The following is a 27,661-nucleotide window of genomic DNA, read 5'->3' on the forward strand; positions in this document are numbered from 1 at the left end:
GAACAATATTACACAAAAACCATGGCAGCTGTTGCATGCTCCTCATCTTCTTCTTCCACGAGAGACCAGCAAAAGGAAATCACAGAATCCGCATCAGAGACTTTGACCAGTACCATCAGTACCGGCAATGAAGCCCGTCTAGCCTGCCGCAACAAGAGCCTGACGACGGTCACCTCTGGCCTGGCGCCAGGATATCTGCAGGCCAACCTCATCATCCTGCCGTCCCGCTACGCCTCGGATTTCCGACTGCTCTGCGCCAGAAACCCCGTGCCGTGCCCCCTCATTGCCGAGTCCTCAGCCCCCGGCGCCTACGACCAGCTGCGGTCCTACATACCGGGGTCGGCTGTGGCCGCGGACCTCGACCTCCGCCACGACGCCCCGCGGTACATGGTGTACCGGGACGCCCGCGTGGCGAGGTCGCACGTGCTCGACGTGGCGGCCGAGTGGACGCCCGACCACGTCGCGTTCCTGGTCGGCTGCAGCTACAGCTTCGAGTCGGCGCTGGCGGCGCACGCCCTGCCCCCGCGCCACGCCGTCCTCGGCCGCAACGTCGCCATGTACCGCACCGCCGTGCCCCTGTGTCCCGCGGGCGTCTTTACCGGCGGCACCTATGTGGTGTCGATGCGGCCGTACCCGCTGCGCGACGTCGACCGCGTCCGGGAGATTACCCGGGCCTATAATGCCACCCACGGCGAGCCCCTGGACTGGGGCTGGGACACCCTGGCGCGTCTGGGTATTGCGAGCATCGACGAGGTCCAGTGGGGTGATGCGCCGCTGGCCGCGGACGGCGAGACGCCTCTTGGTGCCCTGTTTGGCAGCGAGGATGAGGTTCCCGTGTTCTGGGGCTGTGGCGTCACGCCACAAGAGGCCGTTGTCAAGGCTGGTGACAAAATTCAGGGCACCGTCATGGCGCATGCGCCTGGTCACATGTTGCTTCTCGACAGTCGGGATGAAGATGTTGTCAAGTCGAGCTATGACTAGAAGGGCTGCCTGCTATTTCTGGATCTTGAGGTGGTTGATGTTGTCAAGTCGCCAATTTCAACTGTGTAAGATCGACAGAGCGCATAGCTAAACACCATGAACCAAGGTTCACTTGTTCTCAATCATTTCTTACGTACATTCGTGTACGAACAAATGAGTGGTGATTATCGATGCAGCAGCAGGGAGCGTGCTTTTTGAAGTGCCCTGGTCCTTTCTGTCATCACCATCGATTTTGCTTACTGGCATAAAAATGCCGTGAAAAGTGATTGGACCAGGATGTCACCATTCTCAACGGACTCTGATGATGCTAATAATGCAGTGAAACCCGACTCCGCAGTGACGGATGGGGGTTTTAATGGATGGGGTACCATTCGTTCATGGACTATCTGGCACCTCCCTCGCTGACCCATCTTGATGTAACACAAGGCAGTGGCCGTTTTTCTTTTCCATTCCAGATTCTCATGAAACAAGGTTCCGTCTGCCATTTTGACAGAGTATCTAGCCTCTTTTCGGGATAGAAGGAGAGTACATAGAAACACCCGATTCGTTCGCTAGTCTAATGAGATAATGAAGACTCGATAATAAATCACAGAATCCATCTAGTTTACGTGTTCTCGTCCAAGGTTAGAGTCTGGCCTGTTAGCGGGTCATTGAAATCAAACTGGTCCATGGCGAAGCCCTCGTCCAGTAAAAGACCTAGATCCGCATCCGAAATTTGAAAATCTGGACGGTTCGCGCCAGCAACCGACGACCCATCGCCACCATTGCCCACGCCGCCAAAGTCGACCAGGAACCCAAAGTCGAGCACAGGGTCACGGGCACCACCCTCCATCTCTGACTGAGACCGGGGCTGCGCCTCCATGGCGCGCTCGACGCTCTCCTTGATCTCGACGATGCAGGGCCAGGTGTACTTGACGGCGTCCATGGCTTCGAGGACGATTTGCATGGCGCGGGCAATGCCGCTGTCTTCCTGGGCCGCGTTCTCCAGGTATCGCTTCATGAGCAAGGTGCCGGCAGTTACCGAGAGCGTGTGGACAAAGTCGAGGGGCAGCGCGGCGTACTGGTAGAAGCGTGCGTACGTCTTCATGAGCCGCAGCAGGGCCTGGAGTGACTCGTAGCAGATCTCGACGTCTTCGCTCTCGGCGACTCCCGGCTTACTGAATAGATGGCGTGGCGGGCGGTGGAGGATGATCATGGCCGTGTGAAACAACATACTGGTGGATATAGTGTCAGCAAGAAGTCCTTTGAGCGTGTCAGAAGAGACAGGCCAGGGTTCGCCTACTGTAAGTGAAGAACAAATGGTTGTACTTGACCGCTACTCCATTGGTTCCAATATAGTTTGCTGGGCAAGGTTGCCAACCACTTGTGCAATGATACATGTATCCGCTGTGCCGTGGCAGCCATTACGGCACTATCGGCGTTCTGCCGTCTATTCTCAAACAGATCCGTGATCATGGTGTGTATGATCTTGTACAACTCGGTTCGGTAGATAAAGCTGCCGGATAGTGCGATGCCGTCCTCAAAGGCAGTGGCAGATGTGTTCTTTGCAATGTACGTTTCGAGCAGACCTTGCCAGTCATCCGGGTACGGAATACGAATCGTATTCCTCACGTCGGACTCGTGCGGATACAGTGCCGGAGGACGGCCAAAGTAGAGGCTCACCTGTTTATCGGCGTTGAACGCAGACCAATACACCCTGCGTGAAATCTCTCTGTCTCTGTCCAGCACAGGCTCTGACTGGCCCCAATTGTTCGGGTCGAGATGCAAGCCCATCTCGTGTGCCAGCCGAAAGGCCATGCCGCAGAAGAGCCACCCCTTTGACGCCTTTCCGTGGCCTATAAATCTGTAACCGAGCAGTATCATGGCTTGGAGTAGCGTCAAGTCGGGCTTGTCCAGTGAGGTGTACACTAGAAACTCGGCTTGGCTGGCAAATATCTCGGAAATGGCCAGCATTGAAGGATCTGCTGACGCCAGGGCACCCATTGCACAAATGGCATAGAGAAGAACCTCGGAATAATACCGCCCGACTCCTATATCATAGTCTCTAAGAAAGAACTCGCGGTATACGCACATATTATATGGATATTGTGATCGGAAGAAGTGCGCCATGAGATTCTGGCACATGTCGTCGTGTGCCGAGTATGGGAATTGGCCGGGATCCGAGACAGCCGAAGGAGAGAACGCTTGAGTTTGAGCGAAAGACGGGCTCAAGACCTCGTTGCCCTGGTGGTGCTGAGGTTGAGTTGCCGGCGGCTCATCGCCGTGGATCTGGAACAGGCTCGTGCCTCCAAAGAACTGCGAGGCATTACCAGCTCGGAGTTTCCTCAGTTGGCCGGCGCGGGCCCTGGCTAATGCGAGCTCGATTTCGGTAGATGGGTCCATTCTACCATCTGCCGGCGGGCTGTTTGGCTTGGGCTTTTCCAACTTGAGCACATAGCCCTTGAGCATCTCGTCTCTCTTTGAATGGTCTGCATCATGTAGTTGTTGTATAAAAAGCTCTAATGATGCAACGCTGCGCTCTAGTGCCTGAACATAACTCTTTGGTACAGGTCTTTGATGCATGTGTGAGCCACAGATCCAGCCTAGGATGCGTAGGTGAGGCACTTGTACAGACCTTTGCTTCTCTCCTGATCCTGCTATCAGACAAGTCGTTCCCGCCTTCTCGCAAGCGGCGCACGGCTGTTGCCGATCGCATTTGATCTACTCAATGAACTCAATATATGATATGCGCCAGATAAGCGTTGGGACTGTCCTATACACACCTTTCTCCGTCGACATCTTTCACACCTGTCTTGCTGTCAGATCTTGCTAATTGAGAACATGGAAGAGTTGTAAGTGAGTTGTGCCCAAGTATACTTACGACGTCGTTGCGACATCTCCGATTGCGGTAGTCGGCTTGGAGGCCATCAGCGGGGGTGGTATTTGTCCTTTTGCGTGGCAGCGAGGATAAAAAGAAAGCGCATTAAGGAATAACGACAAAAGAAAACAACTCCGGTGCACCTCTTTTGTATTGACTATTGCAGAGTGTCCTATAGGCGGGTGAGTGTGGTACCCAGCTGTTTAGAAGCCGGGCGTCTTCAGCCGCACATCGCAGTGCCATCTTATCCACTGCTTGATCTCCGCACACAGTGTCTTACCATCCCGTCCCGCTAATACACACCGTATGCAGACCCAAAAGTCCCAAGCCATCTTGTAGGACTTCTACTTTCTGCTTGTAATGGCCCTAAGACTATGAACTCGTAGCCAGCCGCTTTGAAGTAGCCTCAACCAGAATTCGATTTCTACGTACATCATTTGTGCCAAGCATGGACCCGCTGCCTGAAGAACATCGCTGGTCTTGAAATGCAGCTCTATAGGATCCCGTGTCATTTGTGTGCTTGTAAACATCATTGGTTGCTGAACACACCGCGGTAAACTTTGAATTATAAAGCGCAGAGCGCAGCATCCGCAATTGCGTAGAACTTCGTTCAGGCTGGATCAGCCTTTGGGCATTGGCTCAATACATGTTTATTCCCAATTCAACACGGCGGCACCATACAGTACCCGGCAAGATAATGCTGAGATCAACAAGTCACATGAGGTCTCCTCAGATGTCACGATCAGAAGTCAATGGCAGGCAACTATACGCAAGTTTACTCGCTAATGCGTCTAAGCCCGTGTCTAAATCATGCCTTCGACCCAAATAGACATTTATACTTCCTCATTTTCCCAGTCCTTTTCGCCAAACATTCTTCGACCACCAGGTTCAATCAGTTTGTCAAGGAACTCGGGTGGAATCGTGGGGATATACTTTCTAGCCCGCTCCCGGTTTGTCCCGCCAAACCCAGCACCATACGAGACTAACATGTCTGTTGACGAAGGTAATGAAAATGGTAACATGAAGGAGGGGTCGAGATTGATTCCATCCGGAAGATCTTCCTCTTCGTCCAGGGGCCCTCCTGGTGTGCTTTGAACACTGCCTGGCACGTCAAAGTCATGTCCACTTATGCTCCTGGCAGGTGTGGCAGGTGTGGCTGGTGCGCTCAGACGCGATGGGGATACCGTCCTTCTGCGGTCTCTCTTAATTGCCGCTTCTTTTTGAATGGCTTCAAGATATTTCAGCGCACTCTTGGGGAGCCCTTTCTCTCCAACCTCTGGCCTGTAATACTTGGCCGAGTAGATCAGCTGTTGGGGACTCAGTCGGGGTAGTGACTGGAGAGTACCGACCAGAGCCTCAAGATCGTCTGGAGCAAGTGATGAAAAGCATTGCAGCCACTGCAGCAGTTGAATGACTGGGGCGAGATGCCGCCGTGCTGCTTCAATGGTGGTCTCGCCAGTTGCCGTCATCTCCCCACTTTCATAGTGTTCAGGCTTGCGATTATTGGTTCTTGCCCAGTCCTCGAGCACTGAGACGTTCATTCGAATCTGCATGGCCTTCGTTCGGGCCAGATATTTCCTATTGTTCATTATACGGTTGAACATTTCTGCGCTCAGCCAGTAAATCAACTGCGAAACGATTTGTGCTGTTATGACAGAGTGGATATCGTATAGATCGAGCACAAAAAGTGTCGAGGATAATAACGATGTCACATTTCGAGGGGCCGGCTTCGCCTTTTGCTTGGGCGATGGAGGTCGCATTCGCTTCTCGATTGGCTCTGCCTTGACCTCCTTTTTTCGCTTGAATAATTTCCACTCGTGTTGGAAGGTGACATCTTCAAAGCCTGGTATCGTTTCGTGCTCCAGCATGGCCACATCGAGCACCTTGTCGAGTCGTCTCTCGGCATCTCTGACAATAAGTATAAAGATCTCATTGATCAGCTCCGCCAGCTGGGCTTGGAACTCAGTCGTAGCTTCCAAAAGGCCAGCATCCTTCTTCAAATAGTGAAGCAGAAGTGTCGCGTTTGACATCCAGAATGCCAAGATCGTCATGTCCCATTGATGTTGCTCTATAACGTCGTTGATCTTGTCTTGTGCGCGCACGAGAAGCTCGGCCAACAGCTCAGGGCTGGCATGATAGTGCGCATATCTCGCGCTCAGGAAAATCATGTTTGCCGGGACAGGCTTCTGAGAAGGTGATCTTTGTGGTTGCATATTGGTAATGATGACATCCAATAATCGGTCGAGCTGGTTCTCCTGGAAAACAAACATTTGATCATGGAGACAGCGGCTCCAATCGAACTCTTGTGCTTCTTCCTCAAAATCGTCCGAGTTCTACATTCACAATCAGTACATGGACAGCTACCACAAATTGAGGACTCAGCCAGTAAACGCACCTCGGGTTGATCGTCCATGCCTACATTGCCTAGATCGACCTCGAGATCCCGCGCGCTATCCATCATCATTCGTCGCCGCATTTCGGTTTCTGCCAACTCAGCTTCAATTTGATCTTCGAAACCGGGCTGATAAAAGTCATCAACGCCGGCATTTCCAATGTTGTAGCCATTATTACTCAGGTAGAAGGACATGTCGCTATCGGGAGCAATGAAATCGAATGCCGTTCGACCTGAGGAAGTCTTGGCATCTGGGGATGCCCCGTTATCGAGAAGGATCTTGGCGATGCCCTTGTGCCGGTTGGTCATGGCCCACATGAGGGCATTCCACTGGTTGCGGTCCTGCTTGTCCACGTCCGCGCCGGCGTCCACTAAAGCTTGCACCACGTTCTCATGACCCTGTCATTGTCAGCACAAGTTCAATGTGTACTTATTGAGAAAGAGGAAGGGTGGTGCCTACAAAGCAGCTTGCGTAAACAAGAGGCGGCGTTCCGTCATCGTCCACAGCATTCACGTTGACTATGGCTTTTCCTTTGCCACCGAGGATGGAGTTTACTTGGTCGAGGTCTCCGTTACTAGCGGCCATGGCCAGCGACCGTTGTAGAATGTCTTTCTTCTCATCGTCGGAGAGCTTCGCGTCGCTTGCGATTGCGTCTGCATCCACCCCTCCCACGCCTTGTTGCTGGGCTTGTGCAGCCAGCATTTCCATGAGGCGAGCATCGCTGTCTGCGATTCCTTTTGTTATATCTTGCTCGTATTTGGGGTCATCGAGTGATAGCTCGTTGAATTGTAGAGGTTTTGCCAACATCGGGCTCGTCAGGAATTGCGATTGCCCTGGTACGTCATCGTCAACATGGGCGAGCTCGGCTGCAATCGCAGCTGGGAGTACGACGAACCTTGCCAGCCATCATAGAATTCTGTTTCCCTAACCATCTCTGTAGGGACATGTCGGCGATCGTCCAGAGACTTTGGCAGGTCGGCCGGCAGCTCCCTGGGCTTCTTGGGCTGCTCATCGCCAAACCCCCCACCATCAGGGTCGCCGAAATCCATGTTTGCTCGCCGCCAGCATAGGTGAAGGCAGCAGCAGGTAGATTTGATTACCCTGTAATCATCCCTTGGCGAGCGCGAAATCGGTATGCCGGTGTCAGAGGCTTGGTTCGGTGCAGTGCAGTCACGACTGTTGATGTTAACAACCTATTCCGAGGGGTTCGATCGGCTTGGGAGGTGCAATTCAGGGACCAGAATAGTAGTCCGGAATAGCAGTCAGTAGCTGGCTGGCTGTCGCCCGCCTACCTACAATTGCATTGAGCAGAGTGGGTTTCAGCGCTTGATTGGCCCGTGCGTTAATATTGTCAACGCCCGTATTTCGTAGTGTACTTGTAGTGGCAGCAGAGCGTGGATACGTTAAGCGATCAGCAAACCACACCGCCGAAGAGTGATAAAAGATGTCCAGAGTCGTGCGTCTTTTTCCGGTGAGACCCTAGGTAGACGTGTTTGTGATTGCCCCTTTGTGCTTGGTTCAGCCAAGTGTACCTTTTTTTGGGTAGCCTGTTACTTGAAGGTTTGTTATCCTTTGGCCAGCATTAAATATATTTGGAGGATACAACTACATACCTCACATGTTGCCCATATGAACTCCAAATTACGTAGTTGGTTAGCTGTCCTCTAGCCCACTGCTCTGGTTGGTCCCACTCCCTGCATTAATCCTGCATATGAATTTCCCAATGCTCTCAATCCTGCCATAGACCAGGGGGGGTTCTGTTAACACTTACAACCTGAATAGAAAATTGGCCCTTCCTCAATTTTCATTGCATCAAGTTGATCAAGTTACGATAGGACTTAATTCTATTTTTATTTTACTTTTCCAAGGTATATCCAAGCAGAACCTCTATCCAATACTTCTTGGTACACCTCACACAAATCTCTTAGCCAAGACACGCAGTCTCTTGACTCCACCGTCTGGAATGATGGTCAGTTTCACATGAGTAAAAGGCTTATCCTTTACGGAACAGTCAAAGGCGTGTTCTTGATCAGGACCGCACTTGCTCGGTGCTACAACCTCAGTCCATCCCTCAGCATCGGCACTGGGTTCACCCTCTCCTTTCCACTCAATGGCATCCAGCTTCGTCTTTTGCGGGAAGTTACCCCTGAAGAATGCCGTGTCGACAATGAAGCTTTGAATCAGTGCTGTCGCGCCGAGTCGAATGATTGCCCAGTCCACATGGCCCTTGGTCCGCGAGCGTGCCGTTTCCCAGCCATCGCCCATATCCTTGCCACGACCTGGCAGCACGAGATTGTCCTTGGTGCCAAAGTGCTGGTCGCTGCAGGAAACGGCTACAGCACCGTTCTGTGCTGCGCCCAAGTCGAAAATCGCCTCTGTGTCCTCAGGGAAAACCGGGACAGCGTGGCCAAAGAGCCGGAAACGGGCAATTCCACCATCAGGGTACATGTTGAGCCTGACGTGGGTATACTGCTTGGACGTGGGCTCGTCAAGCTTCCATCCGAACCGCTGAGATGGACCACACTCCCGAATGTCTAGGATAGGTTCCCACCCTCCTTTTCCGCCCTTCCATGAGAGCACCTCGTCATCACTCTGGCTGAAGCAGCCTTCGACGGAGATCGCAGGCGCGTGGTTTCCCGAGAAGAAAGCCGTGTCTACCTCGATTCCTGTGACGGTGCCCGAAGCTACACCAAGTCGGATCACGACCCAGTCAAAAGGCTCTGTGTTGTGTCTCCTGGTCTCCCAACCATCATACCAAGCTCCGGTGTATACCATTTTACCGGGCTGGCGAATAGGGGGTGTGGGTGTGATGAGGTTAAGCGCATCTGCAAACCACTCATCTGAGAAACCCAGGATTTTGCCGCCCAAAGTCCCGGATATCAGATCTAGACGGGTAGGCTGGTCAACCTTCTGTGACGGACGCCCTGTAGCATGTCATGGATTGACTCACCAATGCTGCTGGAGCGGAACGTCTTGTCAATGTCATCCGTGGCAACCGAGGTTGCTTTGACAGGTGCCAGCTTGTACTCGATATCCTCAATCATGGTGGACTCTACTTGATGTGATGACTGACACTGAATTGACCGTGTGGTAAGTGATTTGGTGATGCGTCTTTGTTCTTGACCGACGAAGAGTATATATGATAGTGAAAATTACATTCATGAGATTAAAAGTCGAAAACTAAATAAAAGTCGTCGACATTTCAGAGGGACGCCGTTTAACATGTGCAGGCCTTAACAACTTGGGGACCCCGCCTAATCGCTGGCGGGGCAGGTCCGCGAACGGCGCATCGCAGACATCGGCCGGACCCGGAGGCGCTTTCGCTAATAGAGCTTCCGCTTATCAATACTTTAAGGTAAAGGAACCACGGTAGCACATTTCCACTTTTCGTGATATGAACTTCGAAGCCGAAGCGACGGAGCAAAGTGCCTCCTCAACTGCCGGGCAAGTAGTCATTCATACTGATTGTCAGTACTAACAGATTATTGCTGCATCATGTATAGATGCATCTTGGAAGCGGTGCAGGCACTTCGTCAACATGGTTAGCAGCCCTAGAGGGCACTGCTGAGCGTGACGCCACTTATACCCAGTCGTATAAAATTGTTGGATAGTGTTTCAAACCGAATATGATGAAGCATCCGTTTCGTACATGGAATACTATCATGGACTTGATGTTGTTCCCTTGCTGGTGTTATATATCTCTACGGACGTAGCGCGAGACAAAGTGCGAATTTCCCCCCACGATTGCCGTGCCCAGGGATTCCAAAAACGAGAAATCCCCCGCAATTTTGGGTTGGGAGAGGACCCCAAGGGCGTTGGAGCTGATGAATTGCAGCGCTCCGATTCGCTCAATCCTCAGTGACCCCAGCATACCCTGCCTGGTAATGATGCGCAGACACTGTTTCTCATGTTCACAATCGATGGCGTCTTCAGGCAACGCCTGCCTCATTCTCCGAGTGACGTCCTTGTACCCCCGAGTCTGACCCGTCAGCGTAACCGAGAGAATCCTCAATTCATAAGAGCTGGAAGCCCGCGCTGATCCACTGACGTCGGCCTGACTTCTGTCAACCCTTTCGAAAGGACCGCGATCAGATACCAGCTGCGTGAACCAAGACCAGAAAAATTGCAGCCAGAAAACAAACCCGAAAACCTTGCCGCCAGTTCACCCGCATAAGCAATCAAGCAAGCCAGCAAGCAAGCACAAACCGACCAACATGGCGAGCGCGACGGGTATCCCCAATGACCCCGTGGTGGACCGCGAATCCGCCGGTGCTGACGACATGGAGCCACTCCTCGGCCGTCCGGGCGACGCTTCTCAGAGAGAAAATGCTCCTATTGCCAAAAACCTCATCCTTGGTATGTACTCTGTCTCTTCTATGCTTCTTTTCCCCTGCTCCGAGCATAGCCGGGGGATCTCTCGCGATCCGGGACTTTGAGCACGCCGCACCGTTTATTTCCCCACATTAGAAATCCCAGTCCGGACAATTTGTCAGCTTCCTTGTCTTGTTATATGAATACAGTGAACTGTTCTTCCGGTCCTTTGTCAATTACTTTGGTCACGAAAGTCAAACCATCAAAATGCCGACACTAATCTTGTCGTCAGGGACCGGCATCATCGCCGAAGGCGCCAGCCTTTTGCTCATCGCGTCGGTATGGGCCGCCGTCTTCCTCCACGGCCCTCTGATCCTTTTCTCGGTCCACCCCCTGGCGCAGTCGCTCGGAATGCTCGTCCTCGTGCAGTCGATTCTCATCCTTCAGCCCACACACAGCGGAAAGCAGAAGCAAGTCGGCCAAAAGCTCCACGCAGGTCTCAACCTGCTCGCCTTCCTCATCCTGGCCGTTGGTGTCATATCGATCGAGTACAACAAGATCCGTAGCAATGGTGCACACTTCAAGTCATTGCACGGCTACTTGGGCGTCATTGCGTCCTTTTGGCTTCTGATTCAGTACCTGGTGGGCTTCACCATGTACGCCACTCCCAAACTATACGGTAGCGAAGCCAAGGCCAAGAGCATCTGGAAGTACCACCGCGTTAGCGGGTACGTGCTTTTCCTGTTCCTCCAGGCAACGGTCATCTCGGCAACGCAGACCGACTACAACTTCAATGTGCTGGGCTTGAAGCTCTGGGCTTTTATCTTGATCAGTGTGCTGATCATTATTGGAGTCTACCCAAGGATTCAGAAGCAAAAGCTCGGTCTTTGAAGAAGAAATGTGTATATGTATCAGCTATCAGGCTCACGCTGTCCTAGCCGGCACTGCCGGGTAGGTGGTAGCCAAACACGGTGAACGCCGTTTTTTCTCGGGGGATATTTGTCATGAATCAGGGAGTAAATATTGATAGTGTATTGCAAAGGACCAATTATGAGGTGGTATAGGAATCTTGATTGTAGCGCTGGGTTTGTTTCAAGGCGAATCGGCGCGGGTAATAAGTCTCTAGCCAAACTATACAAATGTGTTATAGCGTCAATGCTTTGCAAGTTGCAGCGGGTTGTGATAAAGTATACAGATGGTAGCATGTGGATGTTGTCACATAGCCATGCTTTACACAATAAGTTGATTTTATCCCCCTAGGAGAGCACTATGCGCTGTGCTCTAGAAAAGCTCATGAACAGTCAGTCAATGGGCTATGAAACTTTTCGTTTGTAGATTCCTCAGGGCCCGGACTGTTGTGCCTGCCTGGAGGGGAAAGTCCAAATCACAAATACGACACAGTAGTAGCAAGTCCGTCAGGCCGCCATCCTAAGTGGTCACTGCTTGGCCAATTGAAAGCCTCGATTAATCTCCTCGTTGCGCTCTTTTGCTTGCGATGTCTCCATGGGAACATAAATTTTCTTACCTTTTTCCCATCATCCGTCAAGCATCCAGACATGACATGTACATCGTACTACTTTAAAAACCAGGAAGCCTAAATTATGTTGAAGAGTATGGCTTCCTTTCTAAATATATGTATATATATTAAAGAGACAGTTGGATCGTCCGGCCATCTCCAAGCACACTTTCATAAGTCAGAGGCTCGCTGGTACTTGGGAGCCCAAACATTCCAATTTGAAATTCGAGCCCGAAGTAAGACCGCATACACTTTGCAAGCGAATGCCGGCGAACCATTGCTGCTACATTTATCAATGTGAATGACTAAAACTATCATCCGAGATCACTTGTGAAACCCAACATAATCGTTAGAGGTTGTCTCCAACGCATTGCCAGAAGGACAAGGCCAAGCTTCTCGTTCCTTTGTCAAATTGGCCATTTCCATCGGATGGCATATGAATGGGCCCAAAACATGGCCGCTTTCACAACTGGAGCTGATTCACGATGCGGCTGGATGTAAGGGACGGACTCGTACCTGTAAGCATGTGCATCAGGCACTTGTGGGACAAGTCGTTAAGTGGAGGTGTCATGGGTATCATCCGATTGTCTACTTATGGTTTCTTAGGTATCCAAATAAACACGAAATAAGAACAAGGCCTAGAATTTGCAAATCTCTTTCCGTCTTCCTTGACGTGTACACACGAGGCTGGAATATTTTTGTGTATGTGCTGGCATGGCTACCTGAGCGAGGCTCATTCTCATTGATTTGCTCGAAACACGTGTGGGCGTTTGGCAGCCCAACAGCTTTAGGTGCAGCTGGAGTATGCAAGGAACCATCATCCGGGCTTCTTGGCGACTAGGGCGGTGTATCGACCTGAAACCGCGCATTATGGACGCCAGCATATGGTTGCAATTAGTCGTTTGACAACGGCGAGAACGAAAACGTTGTAGAATAGCGGCTATTCATGATTTCAGTCAAGTTTTCCTTGCGCAGCCTCATGATGGATCATGATTGAGCGAGGCTGCCAAGGTTTGGGGGGGTTGTTATAGTTCGCCGACATATAATGGAACTTTTCAAGACCGACGACCGACAGTACAAGAGGAGAGAAAAGAATAACCGATGTTAGAGTTTGCTCACATGATCCGTGTTACGGTAAAAGAAATCTGAACCGAGTCATTGACAACCTATCTAGACGTTTCAAGTGAGCAAGCTGGCTGGCTGGATAAAGAGCCACGTTGAAGGGTTGTCAGTCAATTCGTGAATAAATTGTCTTGTCATTATCAAGTAGACCGGGGTGAGACGCTCCGTTGGTTGACTTTGGGGGGAGAAGGCCGCCGCCACCCACCATCCCCTCCCCCCATCCCACTAAGGCCGCATGAAGGGGGCGTCGCGGCGGCGGCAGTGGTTGCAAGCATGAACTTGAACTTGACTTATACCCTATCCGGATGACGGAGACAAGAGGAAAGGAATGTTGCTGTCCATAATTGCACCTAGTCCGCTGCAAGGCGTGTCCTTCTGCATCTTTGCCCAGCGTTTGTGCAGCAAATAGCCGAGCAAATCGCCTACGTGACATGGAAAAACGGTCCCCTAGAAGCCGATCCGATCCGTAGGAGCGTTGAGAGGGGGACGAGTCGAGGTGGAGGGGGACCCTTCTGCTTTTTACCTCCAATTGTAGTTCCGAGGGAGGGAGAAGAAGGGAAGGAAAAAGAAATGCTAGGCAAGTCCCGAGTCAAAAGGAATGATAGATCCGCTCTTACCTGGTTAATCGATCCGGAGGGGAATGACACTTGCTCCCGTAAGTCTCTTGAAACGTGATGGCGCGTCACGTCGAAAGTTTGGAGAAGGGGAGGCGCTCAACTCAAATGAGCCACGATCGTTTCCCATCAAGGTTGAGTATACAAAGAGACCTACCTACTTCGACCTATTACTATGTAAGTGGTAGATCATAGTCTCGATTCACTTCTGCCATTATCCTCCCTGGTGGTCCACGAAAAATTGCGGGGACGATTGCCAGCTAGGATGTGCCAATTGGGTCGGCGCTATACTAAACATAGTCGGATGTCCAGGCGCCAAGAACGCAATACTAGGTTCCATTGGGACCAGACTGACAAGATGACAGAAAGTCCATCAAAACAATCTTGACGACTTCTCCCAAACAGATGGAAAGAGGCGGGAGTTGTGACATTGCAAAACCCGAGACCGGGCATGAGCCTCCCTCTTCTGTCTTTCTCCTTCTCTCCCCGCCTTTTGCCTACCTTGACCTCTCTGTCATCAGGCTTTTCTTATTTGAAGATAGGCTGGCACCATGAGAAATGCTGCCATTGAGTTTTCTGGTGTTTGTTTATAAAGTGTCAATAAGCTTCGTTTTCACTTTGAACCCGAAATGCACATGCGTGTAGGCGAGACAATCCTTCCCAAAGAGGGACATGAATATGCAGGCGCCGGTGACTGGGAAAGGTTTGGTTGGCAAACTCTGAATTTGGTACGATGGGACTAGATCATACAATGTCTTCTCCCACTACTAGCGTCCATCACGTCTTGTCACCCTACCCAGAACGGCAACCGGGGCCCGGGGGGTTGCAAAGGATGCATGGCATTCGGTAATCAATACCAGAGCACCCTGAGCTGACGACCTAGTATACGTAGGTAGTCTTGTGTGGATACTAGATGATGTGCATGACTACTAGCTACTATGTACAGTTCCCCGGCTCAAAAGGCCCGCCTTTACACAATGTGGTCACGATTCTATGGACTGGTGGGACGGTTCTCGACTGTCTGTCTGCCTGCCGAGCCCTGACAAGCCTGGTCAGTCAGCCAAGTGAGTGGCTCTCACGGCTTGAACTTCCAGGTCAATTCCATGCCCACTCAATGCTCCATAATTTCAGCCTACTCTGGCCAAAGGTCCATATCAGACTCTGTTCGGGCATATGTAAGTAGACAGCCCGTGTCTTTCATCTCTACCAATGAATGCCATTGTCGGCATCGGCCAGAACACTGGTGGGGATATGAACCTTAACCCATTGAGGGAGAAGAAGAAAAAAAAAGAAAAGGAAAAGAGGACGATGCAGATCTGCACCCGCCAGAACGGGGTAGACTAGACTTCCCATGTACGCTCCGGAAGGCAAACGAACCCTACCTTTCACGAATCACATCTCATGCCGAAGTGGACAAGCAGACTGAGTACGTAGTTGAATGGAAGTGGACGAAGAAGAGGAGGAGGCGGCGGACATGGAAGAGGGGATGGAGGTAGAGAAAAAAAAACAATAACAACAAGAACTATACCTACCTTACCTACGGACTCAGCTATCTGCATGATGGCTGCCGTCGTCCTTGACTCCATACCAAAAGAGGAACACAACCCAACCAACCATAAGATCCATCATTCCATACATAGATGACATTTCCCGGGTGGGCACACACCTGCACACTTGGATATATGACATACGCAGACGCACACCACTTACAAACTGCACCTCTCTATGATAAATATACAACAACGGATCCTCGCACCACATCCCGGCTCCTTTTCTCCCCAAAGATTAACCAGACGTCTTCCGTTACTTTCAAGATTTCATTCGACGCTTTTCATGACATTGACGCCGAGTGCCAAAACTCTCTCCTTGCTTCGTGTCAGCCAAAGTCGCAGCCACCGCCCCATGAGCTTGTCCAATATCGACAACCTCTCTTACTCCTGCAGCCTCTCATCCGCCACCAAGGATTCGGTACCACCATAATACAAAGGACTTTTTTTTCTTCCCTTCCCCAGGTGCCTGGCATACTTGAAATCCCGCTCGTTTGCAAATTACCGTGGGAGCAAGCAAGCAGACTACAAAATATCGTTGCAAATACAAAAGACAGACCAAAGTATTCCGCTTTAATTTCTCGAGACGGGCAAAATCTTAGGTTGGCTTGAAACTCACGGTTATTTTGGCTCTCTCATCTCGCTATCGAGCCGCCCTTCTGCTCTGGACCCGTCGATCTATTTACAACGGGCTGTTTTCCCACCACTGCCCACAAGGCGAGAAAGCAGCGTGCACTTGGTCCATTATTCTTATACCTACATACCTACATTATCCGCCAGACCGAGAGCTCCATAACCTTCAGCTGCTGCCATTGTGAACTGTTCGCCAAGTGCCTGTCACACAACATTACGCTTGTGTTGTAAGAGACAGGAACAACGCATCATTGCTTCTAGAGAAGAGGAGCAGTGATATGATGCCACCAAAAAGATATACAAGTGTGCGCCACAAATCCCGGCCAGTTGCACTCATGCCCTTCAGGGACGACACTAGTTTGGTTGCTTTCCGGTACGATCAGGCTGCTCAGGCTGAGCCGCCTATCCCCATCCCCCCGGCCAAGTCACCTCTGCGCTACCAACGCGCCGCTGCAGCAAGAGCCAGAGCAGCGACAGCAGGGGCAGCAATAGTAACAGCAGCAGCAACAGCAACAGTAACAGCCGCACGACCGATTTCGTGTATATCGACACCGGTACCAGCAGTACCACCTACAATTCTGGCACGGACTCCTCAATCTTCGGCGCCAGTTTCAGGCCCAACAATTACTGCTTCTCCTACCATTATTACAACAACTTCAACTTTTCCGGTTATTGTTGCTCCTCCGCACCCGCCGCCATCTGGACCCCTGCCCCTACCGCCAGGAACCGAAGAGCATCTGCACCCAGCGCTGAGAAGTGGTGCCCCGCGGAGCAGCGACCCGGACGACTTAAAAAACAAACGGGACTCTGGCCACGCACCTACCACAACCTCGATCTTGACCTCCACCTCATCGTCGTCGCAAGCGCGGACCTTTTACGACGAGAGCAGCGAGGAAGAAGAAGGGGAAGAAGACGAGGATCCGTTCCCATACGAGAAAATCCAATCTGCCCGAAGATCTAAATTTGTCCCGGCTTTGCTTGTTCCACCGCTGCGGATCAGGTCGTCGTCGCCAACGTCCCTGTACGCGCAGACGCATAATATACTGGGGCACGGCGACGATTTGGATTTGGGTGGAACCAACAATCACAGCGTATCCAGCATTCCTTTGCACTCGCCAGGGTTGTCTGAGGCCAATACCGTATCGCCCACCTCCCCGACCACCCCGCCCCCAAACTTCCCCGAGAAAACATCTGCCTCTTCGTCCATCTTTTCTCGTCGCTCCTTCAGTTTCCGGACCTCGGGCTCATCATCAATGAAGTCGTCAAAGCGTCTCAAGAAAAAGAAGCAGCAGCATCAGCAGCAGCAGCGGCGACCACTTTCGGAGTCTCCCGCCGAGGCCCGTCATGGGGAGCCATCGACCGCCAACCCTACCCTGTCGCTAGACGGAGCCAAGGCCACGACTAGCAGTAGTACAGCCCCGGTCACCGTGGTCGCCCCACCACGAAATGGAGATGAACAGAGTTCCAGGGACCACTACCATTACACTCGTCTGCCAAACTCTCCTAAGCTCGTGACAGACGCATCTGCCCACGACGGAGATGATTTCGCTGACTTTGTTCAACAAATCTCCTTTTCAAAACGCGGCAGTATCATGCTCGGTGGCATGCGCCCATCGAGACACGCCGCAAACATGAGCGACGACAGTGGATTTGCACACCGCGCTGCTGCTGCTGCCGCCGCCGCTGCTACTACTCCTGCATCGCCGTCCTCACCAGAGCAACAGCGGCCCCAGCGCGTCTTCCCCCTTGCTTCGCCCCCGAGGATCAAGGCAAACAAGAACAATGCCGCGCACTCGAATGTTGCTGATGGCGATCGCAAGTCAGGGGATACGCGTCCTGCTCCCCCATCCGGCAGAATGACACCGCCGCCACCATTGCCACCCCCGACGCCCCCTTCAGTGCCGTATGCTGATGCTCCCACGACACCCAAATCAGCCCGGCGTGCTCCCAGCATCCGATTGATATCTGTAGAAGTGGAAAGGGAATCTCAAAAGGTGAGATCGCTCTATGAACCCAGGGAAGGACTCAGATGGGAAGATGGGGCTCCTGCCTCTTCGCATGGCGAACGGCTCGAGCCTACAGTGGAAGTCCCGTCGGATGTGGATGAGAACTCGTATGGTTTCCTTGAATATCCGGCATCACGTTTTGCTTGGCCAGCATCTAATCTATTCTCGCTGCAGTTCAAAGCCAAGTCCAAGCACCAACACAAATTCAAATCCGGACGATCAACCTGGAGTCCCACAGCCAGCAACTGGGATCCCCGAGTCCGCGGGGCCTTCTGCGTCGCGACCAGATGAGCAAGTGCATCATACCTATGAGCGGGTGGACCGCATAGAGGACTGGGAAGATGTCGAATTCGAGAATGTGGACCGCTTTGGTTTCATCGTACCAAAACGCCCCATGACACCATCGAGTGCACCGGCGACAATCATGGACAGTCCCAGCCAGTCAACACCTCGCAGCAAACACCGAAGTATACTGGGCCGGAGAGGTGCTGCGTCGCATTCGCAGTATCTCGGAGCCAAACAAGGACCGGGTAGAAGGGCTTCGGCCCGCTCTCTGCATACGCAGACATCGGGGCTCTCTACGGGGTCTAAACGCTCTACTCGCTCTGCCCTTGGGCAAGCTGCCAATCTGCTTCCACACAACAAGGATCGGAAATGCATGGACGAGGCGGGAGAGATGCTAGCCCAGGAGCCAGGCTTCAGCGGCATTGGTGAAGACCTAGTGGCTGGGCAGCTGGCCGACGAGTACAGGCGAAAGGAGTGGCAGCGCACCGAGAAGTGGCGCAAAATGGCAAAGATTGTCAAGCCAGGAAAGGAAGGCGAGGGTATGGTTTTCGAGTTTGACACCAAGCATCCCAAAATTGTTGAGCGAACATGGAAGGGCATACCTGATCGGTGGCGTGCCTCGGCTTGGTACTCCTTTCTAGCCACCAGCGCAAGAAACAGCAAGAAACCCTGCGCTACCGACGAGGAGCTCAGTGCAGCCTTTTTCGAGCTGCAAGGGCAGTCATCGCCTGATGATGTACAGATTGATCTTGACGTGCCGCGGACTATCAGCCAGCACATCATGTTCCGCAAGAGGTACCGAGGAGGGCAAAGATTGCTATTTCGAGTACTTCATGCATTGTCACTATATTTTCCACTGACTGGCTACGTACAAGGCATGGCTTCCCTGGCTGCCACACTGCTCAGCTACTATGATGAGGAACGTTGCTTCATCATGCTCGTGCGACTCTGGGAGTTGCGGGGTCTGAATCGACTATACTCTCCCAACTTTACCGAGCTCATGGAAGCTCTTCAAGACTTTGAAAAGTATTGGCTAGCAGAGAAGAAAAACGTGGCCAAGAGCCTCAAGGAGCTTTGCATTGACCCGACGGCATATGGAACAAGATGGTATCTGACACTTTTCCATCTCTCCATGCCATTCTCAGCTCAACTCCGCATATGGGACGTCTTCATGCTCTTGGGTGCCTCGCCTCCTGACCCACCAGCTCCAGAAGCGCCCAACACCAAGCAGGCTATGCAAATCTCGTCCAAGGGACTCGAGACCATTCACGCAACGAGTACAGCTATCATTCTTGCTCTGAGTGAGCACATTGTTGACTCGGAGTTTGAAAATGCAATGAAGGCACTCACGTCCTTTGTCCCAGTCAAGAACGATGACCTCCTCATGAAAGTTGTCCACACTGAATACAAGCAGTATATGAACAAGATGAAGAAGTTTTAGGAGGCCCATTCTCATCCCGCCGTGTTGCGTTTGGTGGATATACGGAAAGGAGTCCGACTACATACCCAATTCGTTGGGCACATCAACCGAGATGTCGTTGATAGGACGGGTTTGAAAAGATCCCCGGGCTTGATTTCAAGCCGCCAGACTAGCTGTGGTCGCTGCTGGGTGCAGCCGACCAACGGCGCGACTTTTTGTCTTGCTCCATGACTGACCTCCATACAGCGTCGAGGCCACGCCAGAAGGTCCTCCATCATTTTTTCATATGTCAAACAAACATCACCCTTACCTATCGAGGATGCATCTTATCCTCGATCTTGGTTTTACTCCTTCGCTTCATTTCAAAGGCAAGCATGGCGCACTATGGGCTTTTTTGGACGGCGAGACTGCAATATACCCCTTATGCGTCTTGCCAGATAGGACTACGTTTTTAATTGTTTTCTTTTTGTCAGTGGTTATGCGCGTATCAGTCTTGGGTGCTCTTTTTTTGGCTCCATCTTACAGAGACACAAAAGAGATGGGAACGAGATGATGACGATGATATCGAAAAAGGCAAAGTAAAGCACATAATTTAATTTTCTAATTTGCAACAAAGAATATTGCCCATTCAATTTCAAGTATTCTCTACTTATCCTTTAATAATCGTGCCCATGGTGCACTGGACTCTGGGTTATGGCCTGATTCTTATTGAGCCCTGAGTTGCTAAGCTGTGTGGACATTGCTCTCTGAGTCAATTTCTAGGAGAGGTGGTATCTTGTGATGGTGAGTTCGTCATGGCGAAGAGCAGAGCAAAGAACAGGGTAAATAATTTGCTTGAATGCAACAGGTTCGATGGGTTGGAAGTGCATGGGATATCCTGACAGGTTTTCAATCTTTCGATGACGACGACTCAATCGTGTCGTTTCCAGTCAATTTTCACAGGCTATTCTGATGATTCGAGAGCCCCGAGATGCAAGACTGGGCATGGCAGTAAGTTGGCTCTCGATGATACACTCACTCCTTTCGAGCTCTTGCACGACACGGAGACATATACATTGAAATAATGGTGCTTCTTCTTCTTTTTCTTTCCATCAACAATTCTGTCCCCAATCGCGATTGTCCGACTGTATAATATTCGTATCATGAATCACAATGGTTAATGTTACCCAAGCCGTCGGCGGAAAGATTCATAATGTCGGGGGGCTTCTGGAATCTCGCCGGTTAAGCGGAGGAACCAAAGAAACCTCTTGATAAGGATATTCCCCGTGTGAACAATTTTCCCGATAAAGAACCGTGTAACCGGTACTTCCCTTTTCTTCCTATTTTGCTTGAGTGGGATGGCTGATTGATACGTCTGACTTGACTTGGACGCGAATCATGGATTGTGACCTTCCTTGACTTTGATCTGCCAAGACTTTCTTGTCTTTGCAACAGGACCAACGCCGTCGAAAATCTTTTTCTCTTGGCTTGTCTTTTGTTTCTTTGGAACTGGGTACCGATAACCTGTGATTTCTGAAAGGGAAAGAGAGAGATAGAGAGAAAGAACCCCCTTGCTGCCTGTGTGCCTTGTCTGGCCACGGCAACATGGTTTGGAGTTGCTGGCAGCGTTTAGTTGGGGAGTTTGGGGGATTTCTACGAGAGAGAAGACTACACGTATCTAATAAGTTACACCTCCAAATATGCTCTGGTATAGAGCGATTACACCTAGCCGCGATAGAGTGTGGGAAAAAAGGTATTCAACTGGATGTGTTCGACAGCAATCATTCCAGGTTTTTCCCCCTCCTTCTCCCTTTCCCCCGACCCCTTCTCTTGATTATCTTTAGAGCCCAAGTAGATGGGACAAGAGTCAGTACTAGGTAATATATGAGATGATGTTTAAACTCATAAGAAATTAATTGAGAGGCGCATAATTTTACGAAAAAGGTCCTTTATCAACCATAATATCACCGTTGGAAAATCTATGTTTTCCAACCTTACGAGGATAGTTTGTCAAGGGAGTCCGGTGTTCAGTTCCAACGAGCAACAAATGACAAGAACTTTTGTCTATATTTCCCCTTATTTGACCTGCTGGATGTTTCCTTGGTTGCAGGTGCAGTCGCAGCCGCATTCTTTCTCTTTCTCTTCTTTTCTTTTCGTCTTTTTCTTTAATCTCCTGCGGGCGCGTGCCTATCTCGGCAACATCTTTATTCCAGGGGGGCAATTTTGTATGATGGCGTTACATTTATCATTGTGACATTGCCTCATGCCGTTCGTTCAAGGAGGAGAGATAGTTGTTTCGCGTCCTTTGGGTAATGTCAAGAGCGAGAGGGGGAAAAGCGGGGGAGGAGGCAGAAATGGAAACGGAACAAGTTTCGTTTTCTATTCCTCTCTGTACTGATTGAATATCCTGGGAGAACATGATACCGGAGAGAAACAAGACCGAATGACATAGAGAGAGGGAGAAGGAAAAGGCGCCTGCTGCTTTGCCGAGTACAAACAAAATTTAGCGAGCCGGTAGTCGGGTCTAAAACACTATCCTCGGATGTTCCGCGCGTTTCGGCTCCCAACAGCAGTAGGAGTGGTATAGCTAATATGCAATACAACGGCGGCTGAGCGTCTGCCTGCTTTTTTCCTTACTTGCTCGAGTGCCTGCCTATTCTGAAACGCGGGCTGGGGCGTCGCCATGGTATGACGGGAAGTAAAAGGGCAAAATCCATGTCCCGGTAACAAAATACAACTCGTCTTGTCGTGGCTGTTCAGCAGAAAGGACAAGAGAATTACAATTGGCAGGTTAAAAATATATAGCATCATAAGCGCTGGTAATATCATGATAAAGATTTACGCATAATGGTATCTACCCAGTATATGATAATAAAAAGGTCTGTGCATTAATATGAATAGCCGCGCTGGGAGAAAGTTTACCTGAGGGTAAGTGTGTCGAGAAACACCAAAAGTCGCTTGCCGCGGCTATAGAATGCTTGGGAGCGGAGTTTGATTGGGACTCGTCCTCTGTCCTTCTCTCTTTTTTTTTTCTTTCCCCCCCTTTCTGTGCCTCTTTGTTGGCGCCGGTGATCGGCTATCGCATATGTGTGTCTGTGGCTTGAAATGCATCTCAATCTATTCCCGAGCGTCAAGTGGCTCAACTGAAGCGATCCGAGAAAAGACAGGCAAAAGACAAGGGTGTCTTCTCTCTGCCAGTGTTGCATTTTCCCATCATGACTTGGTCCTTTCCATCTTTCGCAAGCGCCTATTCAAAACAAGGATATTTTTCTTTGGAATGTGCCGTTTTCTTTTGGCTTTCCCTGTCCTTGCTGTTGGTGTGTTTTTCCCTTTCTTCCACATCTTCCCGGTAATCGGAAGAATACACCCAACTGAGCAGGTATGATTAGATTTTTACACCACAGGATGCGGAAAATAACCTGGACAGGTTGCAGTCCCCCATCGCTCAGATCTTTCTTACACCTTGGCTCTCATCATGTCGATCTTGACAAAAAGTCGGGTAAACATACGGAGCGCACTTGCATGGCTTCGGCCGTAGTGGAAAATGAGTTGTAGTGTGTGCGCGTGTGAGAGAGAGAGAGTGAGGGAGAATTCGGTCTAAAGCGACCTTTTCGGAGTACCGTGGCTTTTGGGGAAAAGGCGCCCGAGGTTGCTTTGCAGGCTTATGGCGGCTATGAGAGAAAACAAAAACAAATAGAAAAGAAAGAGGCTGACTATACAGATATTGGCACACGTAATAGAAAAACTTAATTCTTTTTTCATGGCTGCACCAAACTAAACCATCCGAGAGATTTGATTTCTCGAAATCTTGAGAGAATATAGTGGTCCGATCTAATAAACGAGTTTCCCAAAAGAGATTTAGCCCCAAGTCAATGCGGCCGGGTTATAAAGCAAACAGAGAGAGAAAGAAAAAAAAGACCGCCCCGAAAGTCTGACCGAATTCCACCCCCCACTTACCTAAATCTACCCTCCCTCTTCCCCCCCTCGTCTCTCTCTTCACCAGTGGAAATAGTCTTGGCGTTTCTCTATAACAAAGCCCAGTTTGCTATAGGCTATATACCCAGCTAATTCACTTATGGTACCCCGAGACGTCACAACCCAAAACATTTCCATCTCTGCTCGACCCCACGCGTTCGTTTCATTCAACCGTCCATATCGAGTCGTCCTAAGGAGACATGTACATAATTTGTCGTGACAAATAATATCACTTTATTGGTCAGAAATCCCACGTGGGAAATAAATCAGAGTGAAAGACAAAACGGATTGAAATCCCTTGCTTACATATCTCACGCACCATGTCATTTATAAACTAGGCATGGAATACAATTTATCCATTTCCCAAGTCATTCCATATTACTTCATGGCCTCGCGTTTGGGCCTCTCTCTCTCTCTCTCTCTCTTTCTCTCGTCATCCCTGGCCGGCAAAAGTCCGCCCGTGTCTGCTGCGTCTGCATGGAACGAGGAACTAGGGGGGAGAAAGGGGGTATTTTCGTGCGATCGGATTGAAACCGTAACGCAGCCAACAAATCATGTAGTTTTCCCCACCTTGGACACGGATGCGGCCAAATGATACCTACTCATCTTCTTTGCTCTCCTTGGGCCCATGAGAGTCCGAGGGGGAACAAAAAACAAACAGGGGGCAATGAGGGAAAATGAGAGAGATTTCAATGCCTTCAACGCGCGCCAAAATTTCCCCCTTTGTTCGTACAATCCTAGCACCTCGTTATTCTGTGCAACACCAAACTCTTTTCTTCTTTTTCTCCTTTCCATGTCTGCCAAGATGTCCTCGGGTCTGACACAAGCGCGCGCGCATATACGGGGGGCTTTTCTTGCTTCAGTCTATCGTCATTCAATTCTCGATTGATGTTTCTTGGCCGGGCCTGTTTAGTCTAGCCATTAGGAGAGAGCAGAGAGGGATCATATAGTAGTTTCTTATGCCATATATTGCTTTTCTTTTTCGTGACATGCATCTCAAAAATTGCTGATTTTTGTGGTAAGGTCCCAATATCTCCAGATACCGGTGGGCTTTTTTTTTCATGGGGTTTTAAAGCCTAGTAAAAGACATATCTAATGACGCGATTATCTTCTTCCAATTATCAAAGGGCTCGATTCTCTTCTAAAATCTATTTTCAGGTACCAAATCATGAAACAAGCCCAGAAACAGCAAGAGAGATCTTCGTTGGGATCACGAATTAGCTGCTTGTGATTAAAAGACACAAGCGAAGTATGCATGCAACGCTGTTGAAACTGAATTTACTCTTTTCATCCGTTGATTCCAGATTCCCGTTTTATTTGGATTATTTCTGGGTCTGGGCCTTTGCTCAGTTGGTAATTTTTATTTTCTCTCGGCATCGATCGCCGAGATAAACTGTACAAGTCTGGCCCACCCTATTCCCCGGTAGAAAGCAATGCCAAACCCATACCTAGGCCGCCTACCAATGAACTCCTTTACCCGTTCTCTTCCATTCTGATCAAATGTCCTGGCCGGTCATGCTCTTGATTCCTTTATCAAGCCCCGGGAGTTATGCAGAAAACTAATTTATACAAAGTTTTGATAAGTACAAAAGTCAATAATGCCAAACACAAATGTGTGGCTCGATTTCGAAGAATAAAAAAATTGAACTGTTCGACGGTCATGATCGTCTATAGAAAGTTGAAAAGTAAAATTTTGTCTCCAGAGCACCAGTCTTTCGACAACAAACAAACAATCAAGCAAATGATGATGATTTGCATTGGCGGAAAACGGAATGGCCAACCTGTTTCGTCTGTGTATAAAGGGACAAAAGCTCGCCGCGCAAGTAAGTCGCATGTTGAAAAATGATGAGGCTGAAATTCAGAAGGTCGTGATGTTGGCGTTTCATTCATCGTCTCGTGTACGGCTGGCCGGACGTGCTGCGCCTCCAGTCCGCGTTTGCTCGTCAGCGGAATTAGGTGAGCGTCTTCTATCCGATTCCCCAGTTTGGTCATGTTGCTGCTGATGTTGTTGAGTCCTTGATTCGCCCGTATAGGGTGGTGATGGTTGTTCTGAAAGCATTGAGGATACTGTATGTGTGCCGGTGCGCACTTGCGCAGATGACTCGAGCGGTACGCCTTCGACTGGAGTGCCCAGACCAGGGGATAGTGCCCTGCTCGGACCGAAGCTGTCCCCCCGGCCACGACCTCCCGCCGCCGATCTATAGGACGAGAGATCACTCCTCTGCCGCGAGTGCCCCCGCCGCCGCCCTTGAGGTGGATTTGCTAGGGTGGAAGAGTGACCAAAGGGAGGAGATCTTCTGCTGGCTTGTGTGTTCGGAGGAGGTGCCGCCTGCTGTGGCCCAGTGGCTTTTCGTTTCCTGGGCGAGTCGACTAACACAAAACATTAGCTTTGCGAGCATCAAAGCCTCCTCTTGCTTCTTGACGAACCGGAAGGTGTCGCAGGCTGAGTAGAAACTCCCTGAGAACTTGGCGGTTGCCAGTGGTGAAAATAGATCGAAGGAGACTGTGTCTCTGACTGCGAGGTCGATAGCTGCTGTCCATGTACTTGGGGTTGGCCCGCTTGTGGCCCTGTAATCAACTCCCCCGTGGCTAATCGTGGCAGTGTACTGCCCAATGGCCGCCCAATTGCTCCCGCTACAGACAACGTGTGTGCTCTGGCTCGGGTCGGTGAAGCAGGCCCTTGGTATGGTACAAAACCACCAGTCTGAGGTGCGGATCCGGGCGTGGACGGAACTCCAGCAGACCCGGCATACGGTCCGTATCCATGTGATTGGGAATCTCGCCTCATGTGATCCGGCGAGATCTGCCCTGGTGCTGGTGGCAACTGAGGCTGATGGCCAAGCTGTGCCAGATACTGCTGTGCTTGCTCCAGCGCGGCCTGGGGAAGCATGCCTCCGGCCATACCGAGGAACATGACTGGAACCATTGGTGGAGGGACCCCACGGTCCAGGCATGTACGCAGCATATCATGCTCGAGCCTCCGTTTTTCTAACCGCAGAGTCTCTTGCCTCGTCTTTTCTTCCTCCTGTTTCCTCTTCTCCTCTTCCGCCTTTGCAACTAGCCATGTCCTCATGGGTTCGTCTGCTCCCTGACCCTGCCACTGGGGTGCCATAGGCAGTGCACCTAGCGAATGACCCGAAGAAGGCGGCAGCGGAGGCTGCGATTGCGGCTGTTGCACATGAGACATCGGCCCAGGTCCCGGTCCAGGCCCGTGACCAGGCGGATGGCTAGACGCCGGCGGCGGGTTGGGCTGAGGCAGAGTCATGGCCGGCAAAGGCAGACCACGATGAGGCGCTGACATGTCTCTGGTAGAAGGGCTGTTCCTACGGGGCAGAGGCGGCAACGGCTTTTGGGGATTTTCCTGTATGGTCACGGGGGGTGATGGTCGGGAAGTCGAGGGAGGTGTCGGAAGATCATGGACGGTACGATACCCGTAATGTACTGGCTGTTTCAACGTGAGCATCATGTCGATAGCCGCTCGGCAAGTGAATGAATGGTGGACATTTGCAAAGACAATTTACGGTCCAAGATGAAAAGAAATAATTTTGAAGAGAAGGGAATCAGAATTAAAACATGAAAAGGGGCCAAACGAATAGAAGGAAGCGAGAGAGGCCGAACAAGAAGAGAGAAAAGAGGGAAAGAAGAAGAAGAAGAAAAAAGAGATGAAGTTGAGGAGCGGGGGGGTGTATATGGGGAATAATAACCTTTGCATATAGTAGTAGTACTACTACTATTACTAGTAATAGTGATGGTAGCAGTAGTAGCAGCAGTCGAAGCTGGAGAGGGCGGCCAGCTTAGTAGAAAGAGGAAAGGAAGCAAGCGGGGCCCTGTGGGATTCTTGGGTCGAGGAACCCAGCCTCATCCGACGATTGCTGATGCTGGTGCCGCGTACATGTAGGTGGTAGTAGTGTAGGTATGTAAGGATGTATGTATGTACGTATGTATGTAGGTATAGATTGTGGGCAATAAGAATACCAAGGAATCGAATGGGGCAGTAGCTCGGGTATGGCTTGCAAGTACAG

General features: G+C 50.7%; 7 protein-coding genes across 7 annotated transcripts; 3 read left to right on the top strand and 4 right to left on the bottom strand.

Annotated features, from left to right (window-relative positions):
- Positions 1–21: 21 nt before the first annotated feature.
- On the top strand, positions 22–981 carry PFICI_11379 (uncharacterized protein; the record flags this gene model as incomplete). The annotated part of the gene is made up of 1 exon (XM_007839960.1): positions 22–981. One exon carries the CDS (start codon positions 22–24, stop codon positions 979–981), a length of 960 nt encoding a protein of 319 aa, XP_007838151.1.
- Positions 982–1,585: 604 nt separating this feature from the next.
- On the bottom strand, positions 1,586–3,543 carry PFICI_11380 (uncharacterized protein; the record flags this gene model as incomplete). The annotated part of the gene is made up of 2 exons (XM_007839961.1): positions 1,586–2,195; positions 2,264–3,543. 2 exons carry the CDS (start codon positions 3,541–3,543, stop codon positions 1,586–1,588), a joined length of 1,890 nt encoding a protein of 629 aa, XP_007838152.1.
- A 1,128-nt stretch (positions 3,544–4,671) lies between these two features.
- Positions 4,672–7,280, bottom strand: PFICI_11381 (uncharacterized protein; the record flags this gene model as incomplete). Its single annotated transcript, XM_007839962.1, has 4 exons — positions 4,672–6,171; positions 6,234–6,629; positions 6,691–7,064; positions 7,127–7,280. The coding sequence occupies 4 exons, from the start codon at positions 7,278–7,280 to the stop codon at positions 4,672–4,674; spliced, it is 2,424 nt and encodes an 807-aa protein (XP_007838153.1).
- An 862-nt stretch (positions 7,281–8,142) lies between these two features.
- PFICI_11382 (Allantoicase) lies at positions 8,143–9,275 on the bottom strand (the record flags this gene model as incomplete). The annotated part of the gene is made up of 2 exons (XM_007839963.1): positions 8,143–9,116; positions 9,182–9,275. The coding sequence occupies 2 exons, from the start codon at positions 9,273–9,275 to the stop codon at positions 8,143–8,145; spliced, it is 1,068 nt and encodes a 355-aa protein (XP_007838154.1).
- A 1,170-nt stretch (positions 9,276–10,445) lies between these two features.
- Positions 10,446–11,433, top strand: PFICI_11383 (uncharacterized protein; the record flags this gene model as incomplete). Its single annotated transcript, XM_007839964.1, has 2 exons — positions 10,446–10,587; positions 10,835–11,433. The coding sequence occupies 2 exons, from the start codon at positions 10,446–10,448 to the stop codon at positions 11,431–11,433; spliced, it is 741 nt and encodes a 246-aa protein (XP_007838155.1).
- A 4,876-nt stretch (positions 11,434–16,309) lies between these two features.
- Positions 16,310–19,706, top strand: PFICI_11384 (uncharacterized protein; the record flags this gene model as incomplete). The annotated part of the gene is made up of 2 exons (XM_007839965.1): positions 16,310–18,087; positions 18,155–19,706. 2 exons carry the CDS (start codon positions 16,310–16,312, stop codon positions 19,704–19,706), a joined length of 3,330 nt encoding a protein of 1,109 aa, XP_007838156.1.
- Positions 19,707–25,521: 5,815 nt separating this feature from the next.
- PFICI_11385 (uncharacterized protein) lies at positions 25,522–27,105 on the bottom strand (the record flags this gene model as incomplete). The annotated part of the gene is made up of 2 exons (XM_007839966.1): positions 25,522–26,009; positions 26,067–27,105. 2 exons carry the CDS (start codon positions 27,103–27,105, stop codon positions 25,522–25,524), a joined length of 1,527 nt encoding a protein of 508 aa, XP_007838157.1.
- Between the last annotated feature and the right edge of the window lie 556 nt (positions 27,106–27,661).

This window comes from Pestalotiopsis fici (genome assembly GCF_000516985.1).
Source record: "Pestalotiopsis fici W106-1 unplaced genomic scaffold PFICI_Scf_8, whole genome shotgun sequence".
In the NCBI taxonomy this organism is placed as follows: Eukaryota; Fungi; Ascomycota; class Sordariomycetes; order Amphisphaeriales; family Sporocadaceae; genus Pestalotiopsis; species Pestalotiopsis fici.